At 35.5% G+C, this 17,235-nt stretch overlaps 2 protein-coding genes and 1 non-coding gene across 4 annotated transcripts; 2 read left to right on the top strand and 1 right to left on the bottom strand.

Annotated features, from left to right (window-relative positions):
* Positions 1-1,616: 1,616 nt before the first annotated feature.
* On the top strand, positions 1,617-4,363 carry LOC137726275 (laccase-11-like). Its single transcript, XM_068465177.2, has 6 exons — positions 1,617-1,949; positions 2,035-2,186; positions 2,283-2,527; positions 2,622-2,750; positions 2,836-3,759; positions 3,882-4,363. Exons 1-6 carry the CDS (start codon positions 1,791-1,793, stop codon positions 4,010-4,012), a joined length of 1,740 nt encoding a protein of 579 aa, XP_068321278.2. The 5' UTR covers positions 1,617-1,790; the 3' UTR covers positions 4,013-4,363.
* A 6,416-nt stretch (positions 4,364-10,779) lies between these two features.
* Positions 10,780-12,486, bottom strand: LOC137726958 (syntaxin-112). Of its 2 annotated transcripts, none has more exons than XM_068465906.2 (2): positions 12,195-12,486; positions 10,780-11,935 (listed from the first exon to the last, which is right to left on the bottom strand). In XM_068465906.2, the coding sequence occupies exon 2, from the start codon at positions 11,907-11,909 to the stop codon at positions 11,016-11,018; it is 894 nt and encodes a 297-aa protein (XP_068322007.2). In that variant the 5' UTR covers positions 11,910-11,935; positions 12,195-12,486; the 3' UTR covers positions 10,780-11,015. The 2 variants fall into 2 exon arrangements, with proteins under 2 accessions (XP_068322007.2, XP_088550956.1); XM_088694830.1 differs by having other exon boundaries at positions 10,780-11,955; positions 12,195-12,432.
* A 2,137-nt stretch (positions 12,487-14,623) lies between these two features.
* Positions 14,624-14,709, top strand: LOC137727191 (small nucleolar RNA U30). Its single transcript, XR_011067761.1, has one exon. It is a non-coding gene; the product is annotated as a small nucleolar RNA U30 (small nucleolar RNA).
* Positions 14,710-17,235: the final 2,526 nt, after the last annotated feature.

The following is a 17,235-nucleotide window of genomic DNA, read 5'->3' as shown; positions in this document are numbered from 1 at the left end:
GAGTATACTTTATATTTTATTATTTTTAATCCCACAAAGTATGGGTTTTATTTAAAATCTCATTAATATAAACAAATACAAATTTCAATTTTAATTTTTAATTTAAAACTGTAGTAACTTACATTATTACATTAATGTCAGGGATTTTGATAAAAAATAAAAAATAAAAAATAAAAAATCTAAAAACCAACAAGATTTCAATAAAAAAATATTGATAGCTAGGGATCTCATCCAAAGTGTCCCCTTAAAAAAATACGAACGTCCCCACCAACCTACAAACTAAGAGTTTGTTTGATAACTATTCATTTTTCAGTTTTTAATTTTTGTGGTTGATAATTGGAAAAATGAGGGATGAAGAAGGGTGGTAAGATAGAGTCTTAAAAAAATAAAAAAATAAAAAAAAATAAAAAAAAATAAAAAAACTTAAATTAGGTTACTAAGACCTCATTTGTTATAGATGATTGAATTAGAATGGATAAATAAATCACTATTCTTAAGTATGTTTAAAGAATGAAAAAAAATTGTAACCAATCTAGATGTAGGAGAATAATTACTCATGACGAAAACTTATCAATTCCAATCATCCCCTAGACGGAAGAAGCCCTCTTCATGTCTAATCATCTTTTAACCCCCTTAAAATGAAAAATCATTCCCCTCTACAGTCAAAATATATTCCTTGGAATTCGGAGAGTAATCAATTCCAATCAAATCTTTTATACCAAAAGAGGCCTAAATTTTCAGGAATCATGGATGAGAAGGAAAGGTGTGAAAGTAGTAGAGTTGGCGCAATGGTGTCATAAGTTTGTACGGGAAACAAGCTAAGTGGTAAAAACTTGGGCTGTAAGACGGAAAAACTTGGGCTGTAAGGCAAGCTAAGTGGAAAAACATTTCATCTTTCTACTATTACTAACTGAGCAGTGGACAACTTATGAAACATTTAAGACTACAATGTCACACATGAGACGCTGAGAGCTCCTCCCGTTGCAAGGTCGGATCCAGGAATTTTCATAAGAATGAACAATAATTTTTAAGGAGCTCGAGAAGTGACCCAACCGAAGAAAAATAGGGTGAAATGTTTATATGTTCCTACCAAACAACTAGGCACCAACTATATGTTGATCAGTTACCATTTTTAGATGGTATTGCAAGCTTTTGTCCTCAATAAGCATGCAGTATAACAACCAAATATGGAATAAACAATTGATTCCAAGGCTTGGAAGCAAGGTTCTTCTTGTTTCCCTTCCCGTATTAAATGGAAAGCTCTTGTTCTTGTTAACATTTAAACTAAAAGATTTAAATTTTGACCACCTACGTATACTTTATAGTTGGATCTATATTAATCTAACAATTTGAATTCGAATTAACAATTTTAACAACATAATATGTTAGACTGTAGAATAAGAGGAAGTTTCCTATTTAGGTAGAATTAAACCTTTCTATGCTTGCAAACAAATCAATATGATGCTCCCAGAAGATGAGGAAGTGCATATATTAACAAGAAATATAATACACTTGACGGCAACCATTTTCTTGACGTTAAAGCTCATAGAGCTTTGTTTGGATTCACATATAGCTCTCTTTGCTTATAAATATACTTTCCCAAGCACTAAAGTAACAAGATTAATTATGGTCATCAGCAACTCAAGTTTTCATAACACCAGAGTCCTAAGTCCCCATCAGTCGTTTGCTTCAAAGCTTCCATATCCAACCTGTACGGCCTCGATATAATGCTTAAATTTTTATAGAACTTTGGCCAGCCTTATAAAACCATTAGACCTTGACCTTCTATCATGTCCGATCCCTACAAAATTTTCCGTTGTATACGAACAATCCGGTCTAAAAAAATGGTGAAAACCAACAATTTCTGCTGGGGTTCTGGTCTTCTCTTATGCTTTGTTGGGTTCTTTTTAACTCCGGGTGAAGCTGCTTTGAAGAAGTATCAATTCGATGTGAGTAATTCGTAATGGCAGCCTTAACATGCAGACAATAAGTTTATTTATCCATTTATTTACTGATTTATAAGTTCATTTTCAGGTTCAAGTGAAGAATGTGAGCAGGTTGTGCCATTCGAAGCCAATTGTTATAGTAAATGGGAGGTTCCCTGGACCTACAGTTTATGCTAGTGAAGGAGATACACTTCTTATAAATGTTACCAACCATGCAAAATATAACATGTCAATTCATTGGTAAGAATATTTATATTTGAATTTATTTGACTAATTTAGCATGATTAATACGAACATTTGGGTTGTACTGATGAACAATTTGGTGGATTTTTGCAGGCATGGACTGAAGCAATATCGCAATGGGTGGGCAGATGGGCCCGCCTACATCACACAATGCCCTATCAAAACAGGGAACAGCTATACCTACAATATTACTGTAACCGGGCAAAGGGGAACACTTTGGTGGCATGCTCACATCTTTTGGCTAAGAGCTACTGTCCACGGAGCGATTGTCATCATGCCAAAACAAGGGGTTGGATTTGCATTTCCTCAGCCTTACAGTGAAGCTAACATTGTCTTAGGTGGGAGAGTGCGACCACAAGTTTTTGAAATTTAGGTAGAAAAATTAAGATTATATGCAGAAAATAATTGTTTTGTTTCTTGTCAATGCTGTAGGAGAATGGTGGAATAACGACGTCGAAGAGGTTGTTAAGAAAGGGAACTTACTTGGATTGCCACCAGATATGTCAGATGCACACACCATCAATGGGAAGCCAGGTCCTCTGTTTCCATGTTCTGAAAAACGTAAGCCAGCTCCTTCTAAAGAGAGATTCTTAGACACCAGATATTCAAGATGCTTCTTGTAATTTCTTGTTTGTTGCTATCTCAGATACCTATGTATTAGAGGTTGAACAAGGAAAGACGTACCTGCTACGAATCATTAATGCTGCACTCAATGATGAGCTATTCTTCGCCATAGCTGGCCACATTTTGACGGTGGTAGAAATTGATGCGGTCTATACCAAACCATTTACAACCCAAGCAATACTGATAGCACCAGGTCAGACTACGAATGTTCTTGTTCAAGCAATTCAAGCGCCCAACAGATATTTCATGGCTGCCAGGCCATTCATGGATGCACCTGTTTCCGTTGACAACAAAACTGCCACTGCTATACTACAATATAAAGGCATCCCAACTTATGTACAGCCAATCCTTCCTCAACTTCCAGCACTCAATAACAGTGCTTTCGCATTGAGCTACAATGGCAAGCTAAGAAGTCTAAACACAGCTCAGTTCCCAGCCAATGTACCTCTCAAAGTTGATCGACATCTCTTTTACACAATTGGTTTAGGAATCAACCCCTGCCCTACTTGCCTGAATGGAACACACCTCACTGCTGCTTTAAACAATATCACTTTTGTGATGCCACAAATTGGGCTGCTTCAAGCTCATTATTTCAACACCACAGGAATATTTACCACAGATTTCCCAGACCACCCTCCAATGCCTTTCAATTACACTGGTACTCCACTCACATCCAACCTTGGAACAAAACAAGGCACCAGGCTTAGCAAGATTGCCTTCAATTCAACAGTAGAGTTGGTGCTACAAGACACCAATCTCCTCACAGTGGAGTCTCATCCCTTCCACCTTCATGGTTACAATTTCTTTGTTGTTGGCTCTGGAATAGGGAACTTTGACCCCAAGAACGACACGGCTAAGTATAATTTGGTGGATCCTCCTGAAAGAAACACAGTTGGAGTTCCCACCGGTGGTTGGACTGCGATAAGATTCAGGGCGGACAATCCAGGTAAAGACATCGACATAACCAAATAGTGTGCTACATGAAACTTCAAATTTACTAATTAAGCAAGTTATTTGTTATTTTTAGATATTTTACTACTCTTTTGAACGGCATTTGATCATCGTTAGGTGTGTGGTTCCTGCACTGTCATTTGGAGCTGCATACCAGCTGGGGTTTGAAGACTGCATTTGTAGTGGAAAATGGGAAGGACTCTGATCACTCTGTCTTGCCTCCACCTAAAGACCTTCCACCTTGTTAGTTCCATGCACGTACGTACGGGGAGAACTCAAATTTGGGTTTCTCGAAGAAAATGAACTATTATTTATTTTGAGCCTTTTGTCTGACAAATTCTTGCAAACATTACTGCGAAGTGCAGGAGTTCTACAAGCAGAACTCTTGTTCTAAGACCAATAAAAGAATGTAATGTGTATCGGATTGTTTTAAATGTGAATTTAGTGTTAGAGTGACTTGACTTTCGTGTGTACTTAGGGGGATTTGTTCCAGTTAGAGTCCGTATAATTAGGATAAATATTGTTGCATATTCTTACCTTGTAAATCAAGTTTGCATTATATATATTTGCCTCATTTGTGAGAAGAATGATATCAAGAATTGAAAGCCCAAATAAGCCCTAAATTAGCATGGTATCAGAGCAGAGATCCTAAGATTTCTGCTCTGCCTGTTCCCTTCAGAAAAATTTCGAGCCTTCATAGAAAATCTGCTGCCTCTTCATGGTGAAATCCCCATCACGGATTCCACCCTAACCGATGTTATACCTACTACTACTACCCTAAACACTAATAATCCCGATGACTCTACCACAAGTTGTAAACATATCATCCATCACGATTCATCCGCTGCATTGATTGGTATCAAACTTAACGGTGCCAATTATGGAGTTCGGTCCTTGATTGTTAAGATGTTTATTGCTGGTAAAGACAAGTTGGAATACTTGTTTGGAAATAATCCTCAACCCCTACTGATGATCCAACTCTCACTAAGTGGGGAATAGAGAATGCCATCGTGAAAGGTTGGCTAATAATCTCTATGGTACCCAATCTAATTGGGTATTTTCTCCGAATACTGATGGTGAAGGAAGTGTGGGATGCCGTTGCTTACACGTACTACGATGGCTCCGATATTTCTCAAGTTTACGATCTTGCCTACAAGGCCTCTCGCATGAGGTGTGATAGACGACTAGTGGAGGCATACTATAATGACCTTCAATCCCTATGGCAAGAAATTGATTATCGACAACCCAATCCTAATGAAGTGAACACTGACATTGAAATTTATAATAAAATTGTTCAGACGGATCATGTTTATACATTGCTTGCAAGATTAGACACGTTCGATAAAATTCGTAATGGCATTCTATGTACTGAGCCCCTTCCCTCTGTCGAACAAACTGTTGCCTATCTTCGAAAATAAGCAATGAGACATGCGGTGATGAACAATAGTGCAAGAACTTTGAGTAGTGGGGCACCTTGGTTGCACGCCCAGCAATGAGAGCCTCTCCTTCTTCAAGTTCCCGTCTCGAGCCCAAGAGAAGCCCGTTAAACTGAGCTTAGGACTGCAGCGCCTAAGCCCAACTTAGGGGTCCCTATTTGCTGCCACACAGCCCCACGACCCAGCAAGGCCCATGGCTCCCTCGGACCAAGCCATCTGTTCCCATATGGCTACACCTACTATGGCAGTGAGAGACATGGTTGTGACCAATGCTTTCAACTATGTGGCTATCTTGAATGGTGGGAACCCTTAAAGCTTCAAAGACAACGGGAACGAGAGAAGCAAGATACCAAGCAAGGACAAGTGAATCTCACAACCTCGATGTCTCAATCATCTTTAATATCTCAGGATAATCCTCCTAATTTTTCTATTGCGATCTAGTTTTTTTTGGAGTTATCAAGTAACTGTGGTTATGCCTTACATGTGAATAGTGATAATATTCAGTGTGATAGGATCATAGACTTTGGTGCTACGAACCACATGACTTATGACCCTCATGATCTAGCATGTGATACCACTCCACTACGACATAAAATCACCAATGCGAGTAGGCCTGGCAATTTCTGACACGACCCGATAACCCGACACGACACGACACGAAATTAACAGGTGTTTGGGTCGACACGATAACGAATCGGGTCTTATCGGGTAACCCGATAAGTACCTGTTAAGATAACGGGTTGGGTCGGGTATACACGTGGGTAAACACGATACACGATAAGCAGAATATTATTTTTATAATTTTATAACCCTAAAAAAATACTGTAATAATTATATACATTAATTTTACAATTTTATACCCCTAAAAATTATAATAAATATATATATATATATATATATATATATTAAATTAACTATAAAATTTATAATTATTATAATTATTATATATACTATAATAATTATACCCCCAAAATATTAAGTCTATCTATACTAATTATATATATATATATATATATATATATATATATATATTAAATTTTATAAAAACTATAATGCATATTAATTAATAATTTAATATGCATGAATCATGATCATGCATTTGCCAACTTGCCGCCCTTTTTGAAAAAAAAAATGGAGGGAAAATGAAAATGTTAAGAAAAGTTGAAAATAAAACAAAAAAGTGAGGGAATTAGGGAAAGATGTTGGAGGGAAAAGTGAAAATGATAAGAAAAAGTTGAAAAGGAAACAAAAAAAAGAGGGAAAAATGAAAATTAATAGAAGTGGTGAGAAATTTTTTTTTTTTTTAAGTTATTAACTTTTTATCACACACATGACTGTCATGACATATCTCACTATTTTTATAATGACACACGTGACATGTGATGTATGTACTATTCCGTGTACCAGTCAATTATAATTTATACGTACAAAATAAATAGATTTAAATCTACTTAATAAATATATATATATACACACACACACACGGAACTTGATTGATGGCATACAAATTCTCCAAAACTAATTTCAACGATCCCAACCGTCAAACTTGTTTGTATATGCTTTGAGATCACATCAACAAAAAATCATAAAAATAAACATTCAGAGATCAAGTAACGGGACAAAACTTTTCAACGGTTATAAACGAAAAATCACGATTTAACGGTTATTTTAACTCTGATTTTGATGATTTTTTATAACTACACTCCTTGACCCTATATGAATACAATGAATGAATTCGATCTTCAATTTAAAATATTTACACAAGTGGATACCACAAAATCTTTTGTTATACTTAATGAAAGTATAAATAAACTCTAAGTGTTAGTCAATCTATCGTTTTACGAATTCTCCAAAACTAATTTCAACGATCCAAACCGTCAAAATTGTTTGTATATGCTTGGAGATCACATCAGCAAAAAATCACAAAAAAAAAACATTCAGAGATCAAGTAACGGGACAAAGCTTTTCAACGGTTATAAACGAAAAATCACGATTTAACGGTTATTTTAACTCCGATTTTGATGATTTTTTATAACTACACTCCTTGACCCTATATGAATATAAAGAATGAATTCGATCTTCAATTTAAAATATTTACACAAGTGGATACCACAAAATCTTATGTTATACTTAATAAAAGTATAAATAAACTCTAAGTGTTAGTCAATCTATCGTTTTACGAATTCTCCAAAACTAATTTCAACGATCCAAACCGTCAAAATTGTTTGTATATGCTTGGAGATCACATCAACAAAAAATCAAAAAAAAAAAACATTCAAAGATCAAGTAACGGGACAAAGCTTTTCAACGGTTATAAACGAAAAATCACGATTTAACGGTTATTTTAACTCCGATTTTGATGATTTTTTATAACTACACTCCTTGACCCTATATGAATACAATGAATGAATTCGATCTTCAATTTAAAATATTTACACAAGTGGATACCACAAAATCTTATGTTATACTTAATGAAAGTATAAATAAACTCTAAGTGTTAGTCAATCTATCGTTTTACGAATTCTCCAAAACTAATTTCAACGATCCAAACCGTCAAAATTGTTTGTATATGCTTGGAGATCACATCAGCAAAAAATCACAAAAAAAAAACATTCAAAGATTAAGTAACGGGACAAAGCTTTTCGACGGTTATAAACGAAAAATCACGATTTAACGGTTATTTTAACTCCGATTTTGATGATTTTTTATAACTACACTCCTTGACCCTATATGAATACAATGAATGAATTCGATCTTCAATTTAAAATATTTACACAAGTGGATACCACAAAATCTTTTGTTATACTTAATGAAAGTATAAATAAACTCTAAGTGTTAGTCAATCTATCGTTTTACGAATTCTCCAAAACTAATTTCAACGATCCAAACCGTCAAAATTATTTGTATATGCTTGGAGATCACATCAGCAAAAAATCACAAAAAAAAAAAACATTCAGAGATCAAGTAACGGGACAAAGCTTTTCAACGGTTATAAACGAAAAATCACGATTTAACGGTTATTTTAACTCCGATTTTGATGATTTTTTATAACTACACTCCTTGACCCTATATGAATACAATGAATGAATTCGATCTTCAATTTAAAATATTTACACAAGTGGATACCACAAAATCTTATGTTATACTTAATGAAAGTATAAATAAACTCTAAGTGTTAGTCAATCTATCGTTTTACGAATTCTCCAAAACTAATTTCAACGATCTAAATCGTCAAAATTGTTTGTATATGCTTGGAGATCACATCAGCAAAAAATCACAAAAAAAAAAACATTCAGAGATCAAGTAACGGGACAAAGCTTTTCGACGGTTATAAACGAAAAATCAAGATTTAACGGTTATTTTAACTCTGATTTTGATGAATTTTAACAGCTACACTCCTTGACCCTATATGAATACAAAGAATGAATTTGATCTTCAATTTAAAATATTTACACTAGTGGAATTTGTATACTTAATAAAAGTATGAATCAACTATAATATTAATAATTATATACATTTAATATTTGTAATAGATTAGTAGTGTATGTATTATTTTTTTTATTAGGCTTTCATTTTCGAGTGTAGATATAGTACTTGAACGAGAAATGTTTTAATGTTTTCAAGTAATATTTATGTCGCAATGTGTGGTATGTGCAAATTGTAAAAAAATATATTTTTTTCTTAATGGGTCATAACGGGTCGGGTCACTTTACCCGTTGGGTAAAGTGACACGACCTGTTAAGGACCCGTTAAGATAACGGGTGTGACACGACACGACCCGTTAAGATAACAGGTGTTACACGAAAACGACACAAACACGACAGACATGACCTGTTTGCCAGGCCTAAATGCGAGTGGTGTAACCTCTCCTACTACTGGTATTGCCACTGCGCATCTTACTTCGGCTTTCTTTTTACCTAATATATTACTTGTGCCTCCAATAAAGCATAAATTGATGTCTCCTAGTCAAGGTACTGATCAATTCAATTATTGTGTACTAATGTATCTGAAGTTTTGTCTTATCTAGAATATTCTCACGAAGAAGATCATTGGTCATGGTACTGGGGGGATCTCTATTTTGTGGATGATGTCAGTATGGGCCGTGTTAATCTAGTCCAAGGAACAATTGATCACAAGAGACATCAAATATGGTTGTGGCATCACTGTTTAGGTCATCGGTCTTTCAGTTATTTACAAATATGTTTTCAGATTTGTTTGTTGAATGTTCTAGTTCCGATTTTAAGTGTGGCACTTGCATTCTTGCTAAAAGTCACCGTGTTTCTTATCCGTTGAGTTCTAATAAAAGCATTATTCCTTTTAGATTAATACACTCTGATGTTTGCGAACCATCTCTAATTACTATTTTTCCTGGCATTCGATGGATTATGATATTTGTGGATGATTGCACACAAATGACCTGGCTGTATCTTCTTAAGAATAGAAGTGTATGTGTTTTCGGCCTTCAAAGTGTTTCACACCATGGTTCAAACTCATTTTCATGCTAAAATGTAGATTTTGCGTTCTGACAATGGAAGAGAATATGTTAATCATGATTTTGCCCATTATTTGACTAATCTTGGTATCCTCCATAAAACTACTTGTCCTCAGACCCTTCAACAGAATAGGGTGGTAGAGCAAAAAAATTGAGGTCTTTTAGAAACTAGCCGGGCCTTGTTAATTTGTGCGAATGCCCCATGTTCCTCTTGGGATGTCCCAATTCAAACTGCTACATATCTTATCAATTGGATGCCATCCAAAATCTTGGATTTTTAAACACTATTACAAGCCTCACCGTCCCTCTTAATGATACCACCCATGTCATTGGGTGTGTCGGATTTGATCACTTTCATAAAAATCAAACTTGACCCTTGTGCTCTTTGTTGTATTTTTATGGGGTATGAAGTGCATCAAAAAGGGTACTGTTGCTATCATCCCCCACTTGACAGATGTATGTCACCAGGGATGTAACCTCATCCTTCGTTTTCCTCCAACCCTACTCTTCAGGGAGAGACAAGGAATGAAAACCAGAACTGGACCAAACTACAAGCATATCCAGCAGCGCCAACGACACAGCCAAACATGCCAACAGATAACACGGCATTGCCAGCCCAGCCAGTAGCGGCTGTAGCACTGCCAACTCAGCCAGCAGCGCTCTGTGGCAGTCAAATAACCACCAAACATGGCTGCAATGGTGCAACCACTTGAGGTTGAGGTCATTGATGATACTAATTACTCCTCCTATTGATGTGTCCAATATTTTGAGTTCTCAGTTATCTTGCAGGCACAATTGGGGAATTACTGGCCGGACGAGGGAAAAAGATACAAATATCTTATTGCCAACTATGTGTCATCACATAAATGGTCAAAACCCGACAAAGCTTTCGTACAACAAGTATCCAAAACATGATTTTAAAAGATTTTAATCTTCGTATGCCTCCATATCTACTAAAAGTAATTTCAAGCTCTCGCTGTCCTAATGAACTCATTGAACACCCTCACTTCGAACCTTACATGTTAGGTTATGAGCCCAAAGCTCCTAAAGGGCATTCAGATCACAAGTAAGAACTACGCCAAGCATATCCAAACAAAAGAACCTCCTTTCCGAAAAATACAAACAACAGGAAGAAAAAAGACGTGCAAGGATGAAGAAATTTCATCAGAAATATTCCAGAAAAGAAAACTGATCCAAGTCATCACGCATTGCATTCTAGATGACAAATGTAAAGCAATGATGCAATCCACCGGCCGAAATTCCATCGACAGTAACAATCAAACCATGGTTGAATATGAACTTTTACCTCCAAAATTTCAGAAATTAAGCAAAGATGGAAACCAGGCACACAAGCAACATAAACAACACAATAGCGCCAATCCAACAAACCCATTTTCCTCCTCTCTTTTTCATCTTCTTAGCATTAGAAAGCGCATTAGTTCCATCATTAATATAAGCCCCAGCACCAACCACATTCTGTTCGATGTCATCCAACTGTTCGCCTTGCTTTTCAACCAACACAGCCATGTCAAGGAACACTTGATGGAGCTCCGTCAAGCTTCTCTGTATGTCCTTCAAGACCTCATGCCTTTCCTGATTCTCCATCACCAGCTCCGCCTTTCCTTCGAAAGTTTTGACCTGCCCATTTGTCGAAATCATCTTATCAATCACTTCATCACTCGCTTCCTCCCCAGTGGCACTGAAATACCTCCTCTTGAGACCGTCTTTGTGCTCCTTAACAATCTGTTCTCTCAAGATCTGAAAATCATTCATAATCTCTCTCAGCTTAATTCTCAAACCATTCGTCACGGAAATCCTCATTCGATCAACAGGGCTTCCTTCCTTGTAGGCCGCAGACACAATTCGATTAGCCACGTTACAACGATCAAGCGACTCCAAACTCGCTTTGATGCTTTTTGCTTTCCTCAGAATAGTAACCATATCAGCATTGATTCTGTCTCTCAACCCTCTGAGCACTTTAGCGCTGTGAGTGGACTTGGTTTCTTCATTCAGGTCCTGAAGATCAACAAGGAGGTTTGTGATCTCTTCCATGTCAGCCTTCATTGCGTTCACTTGTTCAAAAAATCCGGCAAGGTTCTGTTCGTCAGCGGCGTCAAGTTTCCCCATTTCGAGGTCGGGTTGGGACTCGAGATCTTTCATAGCCTGCTTCTTGAGATCCACGTAACTGAGGAATGACTTGGTCATTAGATCATTCATCTTCGGGGAGATTTTCGAATACCAACCTGGATAAAAAAATTTAGGACTTCAATTCGTTAACAAACATGTTAGAATAAGAGATTACGTCTTCCAATTGTTTTATTTATGAGAATTTGGAACAAAACAAAAACATTAACAAGAAAGATCATTAAATTAATCGAATCTAATTCAGGAATGTCTCTTTACGTTCTAAATACAAACTTCAAGCACAAAATTATTTAACAAAAAATTAGAAATTAAAAAAAAAAAAAAACAAAAAACAAAAAAAGGGGTAAGAAGGAACACCTTGAAGAAATCGATTCTAGTGCGTATGAGGAAATCAAGTGCTGTAATCTTTTGATCTGGAGAAGGAATTTCGGGGATTGAAAGTTGAGGATCGATGGGAGCGTGTGGGTGCTTCAAGAAGAGTGTTTGAAAGAAGAGTGTTTGAAAGAAGTAGAAAAGCCTTCAGCATTTGTAGGATTTTGGTTTTCCGCTTCTTTTTTTTATTTTATTTTTTTCACTCTTAAATTTCAAATTTCAAATTCTAACAGCGCTCCACTTCTTCCACGTAGCCGTTATGTTGATGATGTCGTTTGGTAGGATTTCATGTGTTGCCTGCCCTTTATATTTCCGTTTTTATATTTTATTTTATTTATTTTTTATATAGTTTAGATTTGGCAGTTTTCCTTCCACAGTTCAGACTATTCACTAGTACGAAAATGAAGGATCACGATTTAATTGATGATTTTTTTTTTTAGTAAAATTACACTTTATTATCTCAGGTTTGAGGTTTATTATAACCTCATATAACATCTTCAAAACATTTCATTTTCATACCTCAAATACTATTTTATTCAATATAATACATCCGTTACATTTTTCATCTATTGTATCCAAGTTAGGTGCATATTCTTGTCGTACAGACCACTTTAGGTGGTTCCGACTCGTAAGTGACCCGCGATTATTCGCCCAGCCTTCACGTAATCGTAGCACTTGAGCGTACTTATATTACACCCAGGCTTGTCGTACAGACCGCTTTAGGTGTTTCCGACTCGTGTGCAGGTATAGTTAGTGAGATGGAGATTTGAGCTCTAGATTCAGCCGTACAGGTCACGTTAGGTGACTCCGGCTGACAGATTACATGGTATTGAATTTGACATTACCTGAGCACTTGCATTTATTCGAGGCATTTGGCATGGCATATTTTCCGAGCAGGATTTATATATGTGTATATTATATTTTCTGGGAAGTATACAGGTTTTACGGCGAGAGGTTAGAACTTTGTTTATGAAATGGTTTTTGAAAAGCTTTGTTTTTGCCCACTCACGTTTTTGTTTTGCGCCCCTCCAGGTTCTAGTTGGCTAGCACGTTTGGTGGCTTCCCTGAGGATTTCACCGGCATATCTGACAGACTATTACCAGTGTAGGACCACCTTCGGGTGTGCTTTTGTAGTGTTGTTTTCTTCCGGACTGCATTGGGTCTTCGTGCTCTGAACTTTGTTTTCACACTTACGCTTGCACATGTATGTTATTACTTTGTGTAAAGTTGGATTTTATCTTATTCGCACTATTATTATTATTATTTTATTAGCTTTCGCACTGTGCACATGGTTACGTCACTTCCACGTGACGGCCAGCATGCCCTGATCTCGATCGGGGTGTGTCACAATATATACATATTCATTATATCTATTGTATTTTATAGTAAGTTTTTTTAGTAGTTTAAAAAATTAAAATCATCAAAATAACTTTTTTCTTATCGTGTTAAAACAGGTTACCTTCGTGTCACTCTCATCTAAAACTGTTAAGGACCCGTTATTAACGAGTCATTATCCTGTGACTTGATAATGACTCGATTAGTTGTCGTGTTGACCCGAAACCCGTTATTTTCGTGTCGTTTACGTGTTGTGTAAGAAATTGCCAGGTCTACTACCACCCCACCCTCTCAGTGTAAAAATATCATTTGTTAAAAAAAAAAAAAAAAAAAATTCAGATCTTGTGGATTATAAAAATTAAAGCATTGTATTTAAAACATTGATGACATTAGCTGATCTTTGATATCTTCCATAAGTACCATTGAGTTCTCATTGATTTGATTCAAAACTTTTGAACTTTCTCATAAAATGCAACCTTTGTATTCTTAAGGTAATGAATTCAGTGAATAAAGAAAATATATAAATTATATTATATATTATTTGGGTTGAATTCGAGGACGGATACAAATTGAGAGCCCTATAACCATATCCAAAATCGTAACCAAATAATATTCAAGGTTTTTCTCTATTCTCAAATTTTCATACCCACATCAGTTCCATTCAGGCAGTTATCCACTGTTGCCATCCCTACTTATCGGTGATTTTACATTTAGTAAGTTCCAAAAGAACCTTCCGCATTGGAGACACCTTCTGAATTAAGGACTGCCAAGAATAATTGATGGGCCTGAACTTCAGCCTTTTCGATTAAAAACAATCCCAGCTGAGATTTATCATTTGTAGCCCGTATCCACCTAATTATTAGCCTACAAGAGGAAGGCAATCAAGGGCACTGTTCCCCGCTATAAATACTAACACCACGAAGCAAAACCTATGTCACCATTTTGCTTCTTCGTCTCCTCCCTCCAACCTATTCATTCACTCTTTCCCAGTTCTAACTTCTCGCCGCCCCAAACTCCATAACCAAATCCTCTAATCTCTGTTTTCGTTTTATTATTATGGTTTGTAGGAGGCAAGCAGGTGCGATGATGATGAGAAATTTATAATCTCGTTAATCTGATCTTGTATGAGGAGAAACTATCTCATCCATTCATAATCTTTCTGAGCACCTTCTTCCTTCTTATTCTCCTTTATCTTATTTGAACTCAAAGTTTTCCTGCTTTCTGTACTTCTGTTTTCATTTTGTTTTAGTTTTTTTTGGGTTTTTCTTGTTCTGGGTTTATTTTACAATGCGTCGAATTTGTGTGGAAAAAGGTCAGACATCGTGGGGTATTTTTTGGTCAATAAAAATCGTGGGGGGGGTTTTTTTTGGGTCAATAAAATTCGTGGAAAAAGGTCAAAAATTGTTTTCTAATTCACAGAACCCGTTTTGAAGTTGAAGTTGAGAATCTGAAGCAACAAATTTCATCTTAACGGAAGAAATATTATGCAATAGTTAATTGCCATGAGTCTTTTGAATTGGACTAGTCAGAATCTGGGGTTTTAAACTTTGATCGTAACCCCTAAACAAGAATAATGCTGTGTTTGAAAGTGCTTTGTAACGAGGTGCTTTTGGGATAAGTGTTTATTATAAGAACATTGATTTTTTATTTGTAGAAATCTCACATTATTTTTTAAAAAATCATTTATAATAAATTAAATAATTTGTCACTGATAAAGAATGAAACTTTATTGCAAAAAGTGCATCAACTTAAGCATCTAATTTTTTAATTGGCAAGTGTTCGATCATCTTCATGAGTCGGATTAATATGAGTAGCCGAGTGATTTCTTTGATTGCCCCCCTTCATTCTTGTCAAGGCTATCATTCACGCTTTTGAGATTTCGACGTAAATCCGCGTTATTTTTCAATTTTTATAATTAAAAGCGTAAAATAACAAATTTTGTATTCAATTTTATTGATTTTTTAAGATTAACTAAATAAGAAAATTTACGGATTTTAGAAAATAAAATCATGTCATTTTAATTTTCGTCATCTTAAAATTTTTTTAGTAATTTTAAATTTTTTCATCCTTCCTCTTTTCAAAATGATGAACTTGCACAAAGACAATTACTTTTTAGAGTAAAAAATAAAGGCAATTTTATGGCCCTTACCATCCAATTGCCGCTATCTTTCACCAACTGGTGGAGATGCTAATGGTGTAGCGCTAAACTTGTTATTTATGTGTACCTCTTGGCATCAATTTTTGAAGCCTTTCCATTATTTATAGAGGAAAATTCGATTTGGATGGATCGATGATTTGAAAAAACCAAATCGCTTTGGTTAGACTGGTTTGGTTTAGTTGGCTCTGTTCACTTGTGCTCTATTTATTTTACCTTAATACTCAATAATTTCGCTCACTCTTATTTAATACAAAATTTTCCACTTACGGTAAATTTGATTCAAATTTCTTGTACTTATTTAAATTTCATCCATTCACTAAATTTGGGACATGATGTTCGTTGACACACCTCGATCTAGATTTTTTCAAATAAACACCAAGATTGATGCATGCTGACCGACACCAAAAAAGTGACTAAACTATAACATGCATGATGACATAAATTAAGTGACAAATTATTAAATCTACCAAAAATTCCGCTCTGAATATAGAGTTATTCCCAAAGTTAAAGACATGTAAGAAACAACATTTATTCCAACACATTATCTCGAAGTGCCACACCTAATCAATCTCGGACTCTCTACTACATGGACAACTACATTCTCATAGCGTAGTTTAAGTCATGAGTACCACAATCAAGGAAAGATACAAATATATTCAAGTCATACGATCCATTCTAAGATAGATGTTTATAGTAGAGAATTACATTAAGAAAAAGTGTCATCCTCAGTAGGAGCATTCATGGCCGACGATGTTTAGGCCTCAATGTCAAAGTAGTTACTGCTACTATGTCCTGAGGGGTCAAAAAACAAATGAGTGGACAAAACCAAAAATTTTCTAAAATTAATTTCTCTTTTGGAACATACTAATTTCCTGCTTTAATCCCTGGTTTAGAAACCATATATGCATAAAATCCCTAAGATGCCGGAGTAGCAAAAATAAAATCATTTAGGAGAGGAGGAGTTTTGAACTCGGAATGCACGGGTAGAAACTTAACACCATATCCACTAAAATATTAGACCACATACCTGTAAATCCCATGTATTTCTCATTCTCAACTATATTGCATTGATATTTCTCGTATAAATTTATTCGAGCTCCAAAAAATATTCTGTAAAGTGTTACAGGAACTTTCATCCCATAGTAATTTCTTTCTCCAAAATACTTACACATATATTCCATAGCCCTTCTAGGGTCATTTTACTCATTTCACATAGAATGGGCGAAATTAATAGAAAATTAGGACGGGTCATAACATCTATACATTTACTTCCCATATGGACTATATACCATTTTGCTTCTTTACAAACGATAATGTCTATACTAAATTCATCTAAACCATAAGAAATATGAAGAGTTTAAAATCAGGATTGTACTATTTTCACACCCCTTTAACCTTGCACACATACCTCTTATTTTTTTGTCCTTCATTGCACACCCCTTTAATGAGAAAAACCATATATTTTACCAAGACAATTAAATAAGATTTGTCATCCCACATTCCAAATGTGAATACTGTAAAGAATCCTACAAA

Source organism: Pyrus communis, chromosome 5 (assembly GCF_041283825.1).
Source record: "Pyrus communis isolate YQ-2024b chromosome 5, ASM4128382v1, whole genome shotgun sequence".
NCBI classification, from domain to species: Eukaryota; Viridiplantae; Streptophyta; class Magnoliopsida; order Rosales; family Rosaceae; genus Pyrus; species Pyrus communis.
Note: the sequence above shows the minus strand (reverse complement) of the source record. Positions and strands in the feature narration are given on the sequence as shown.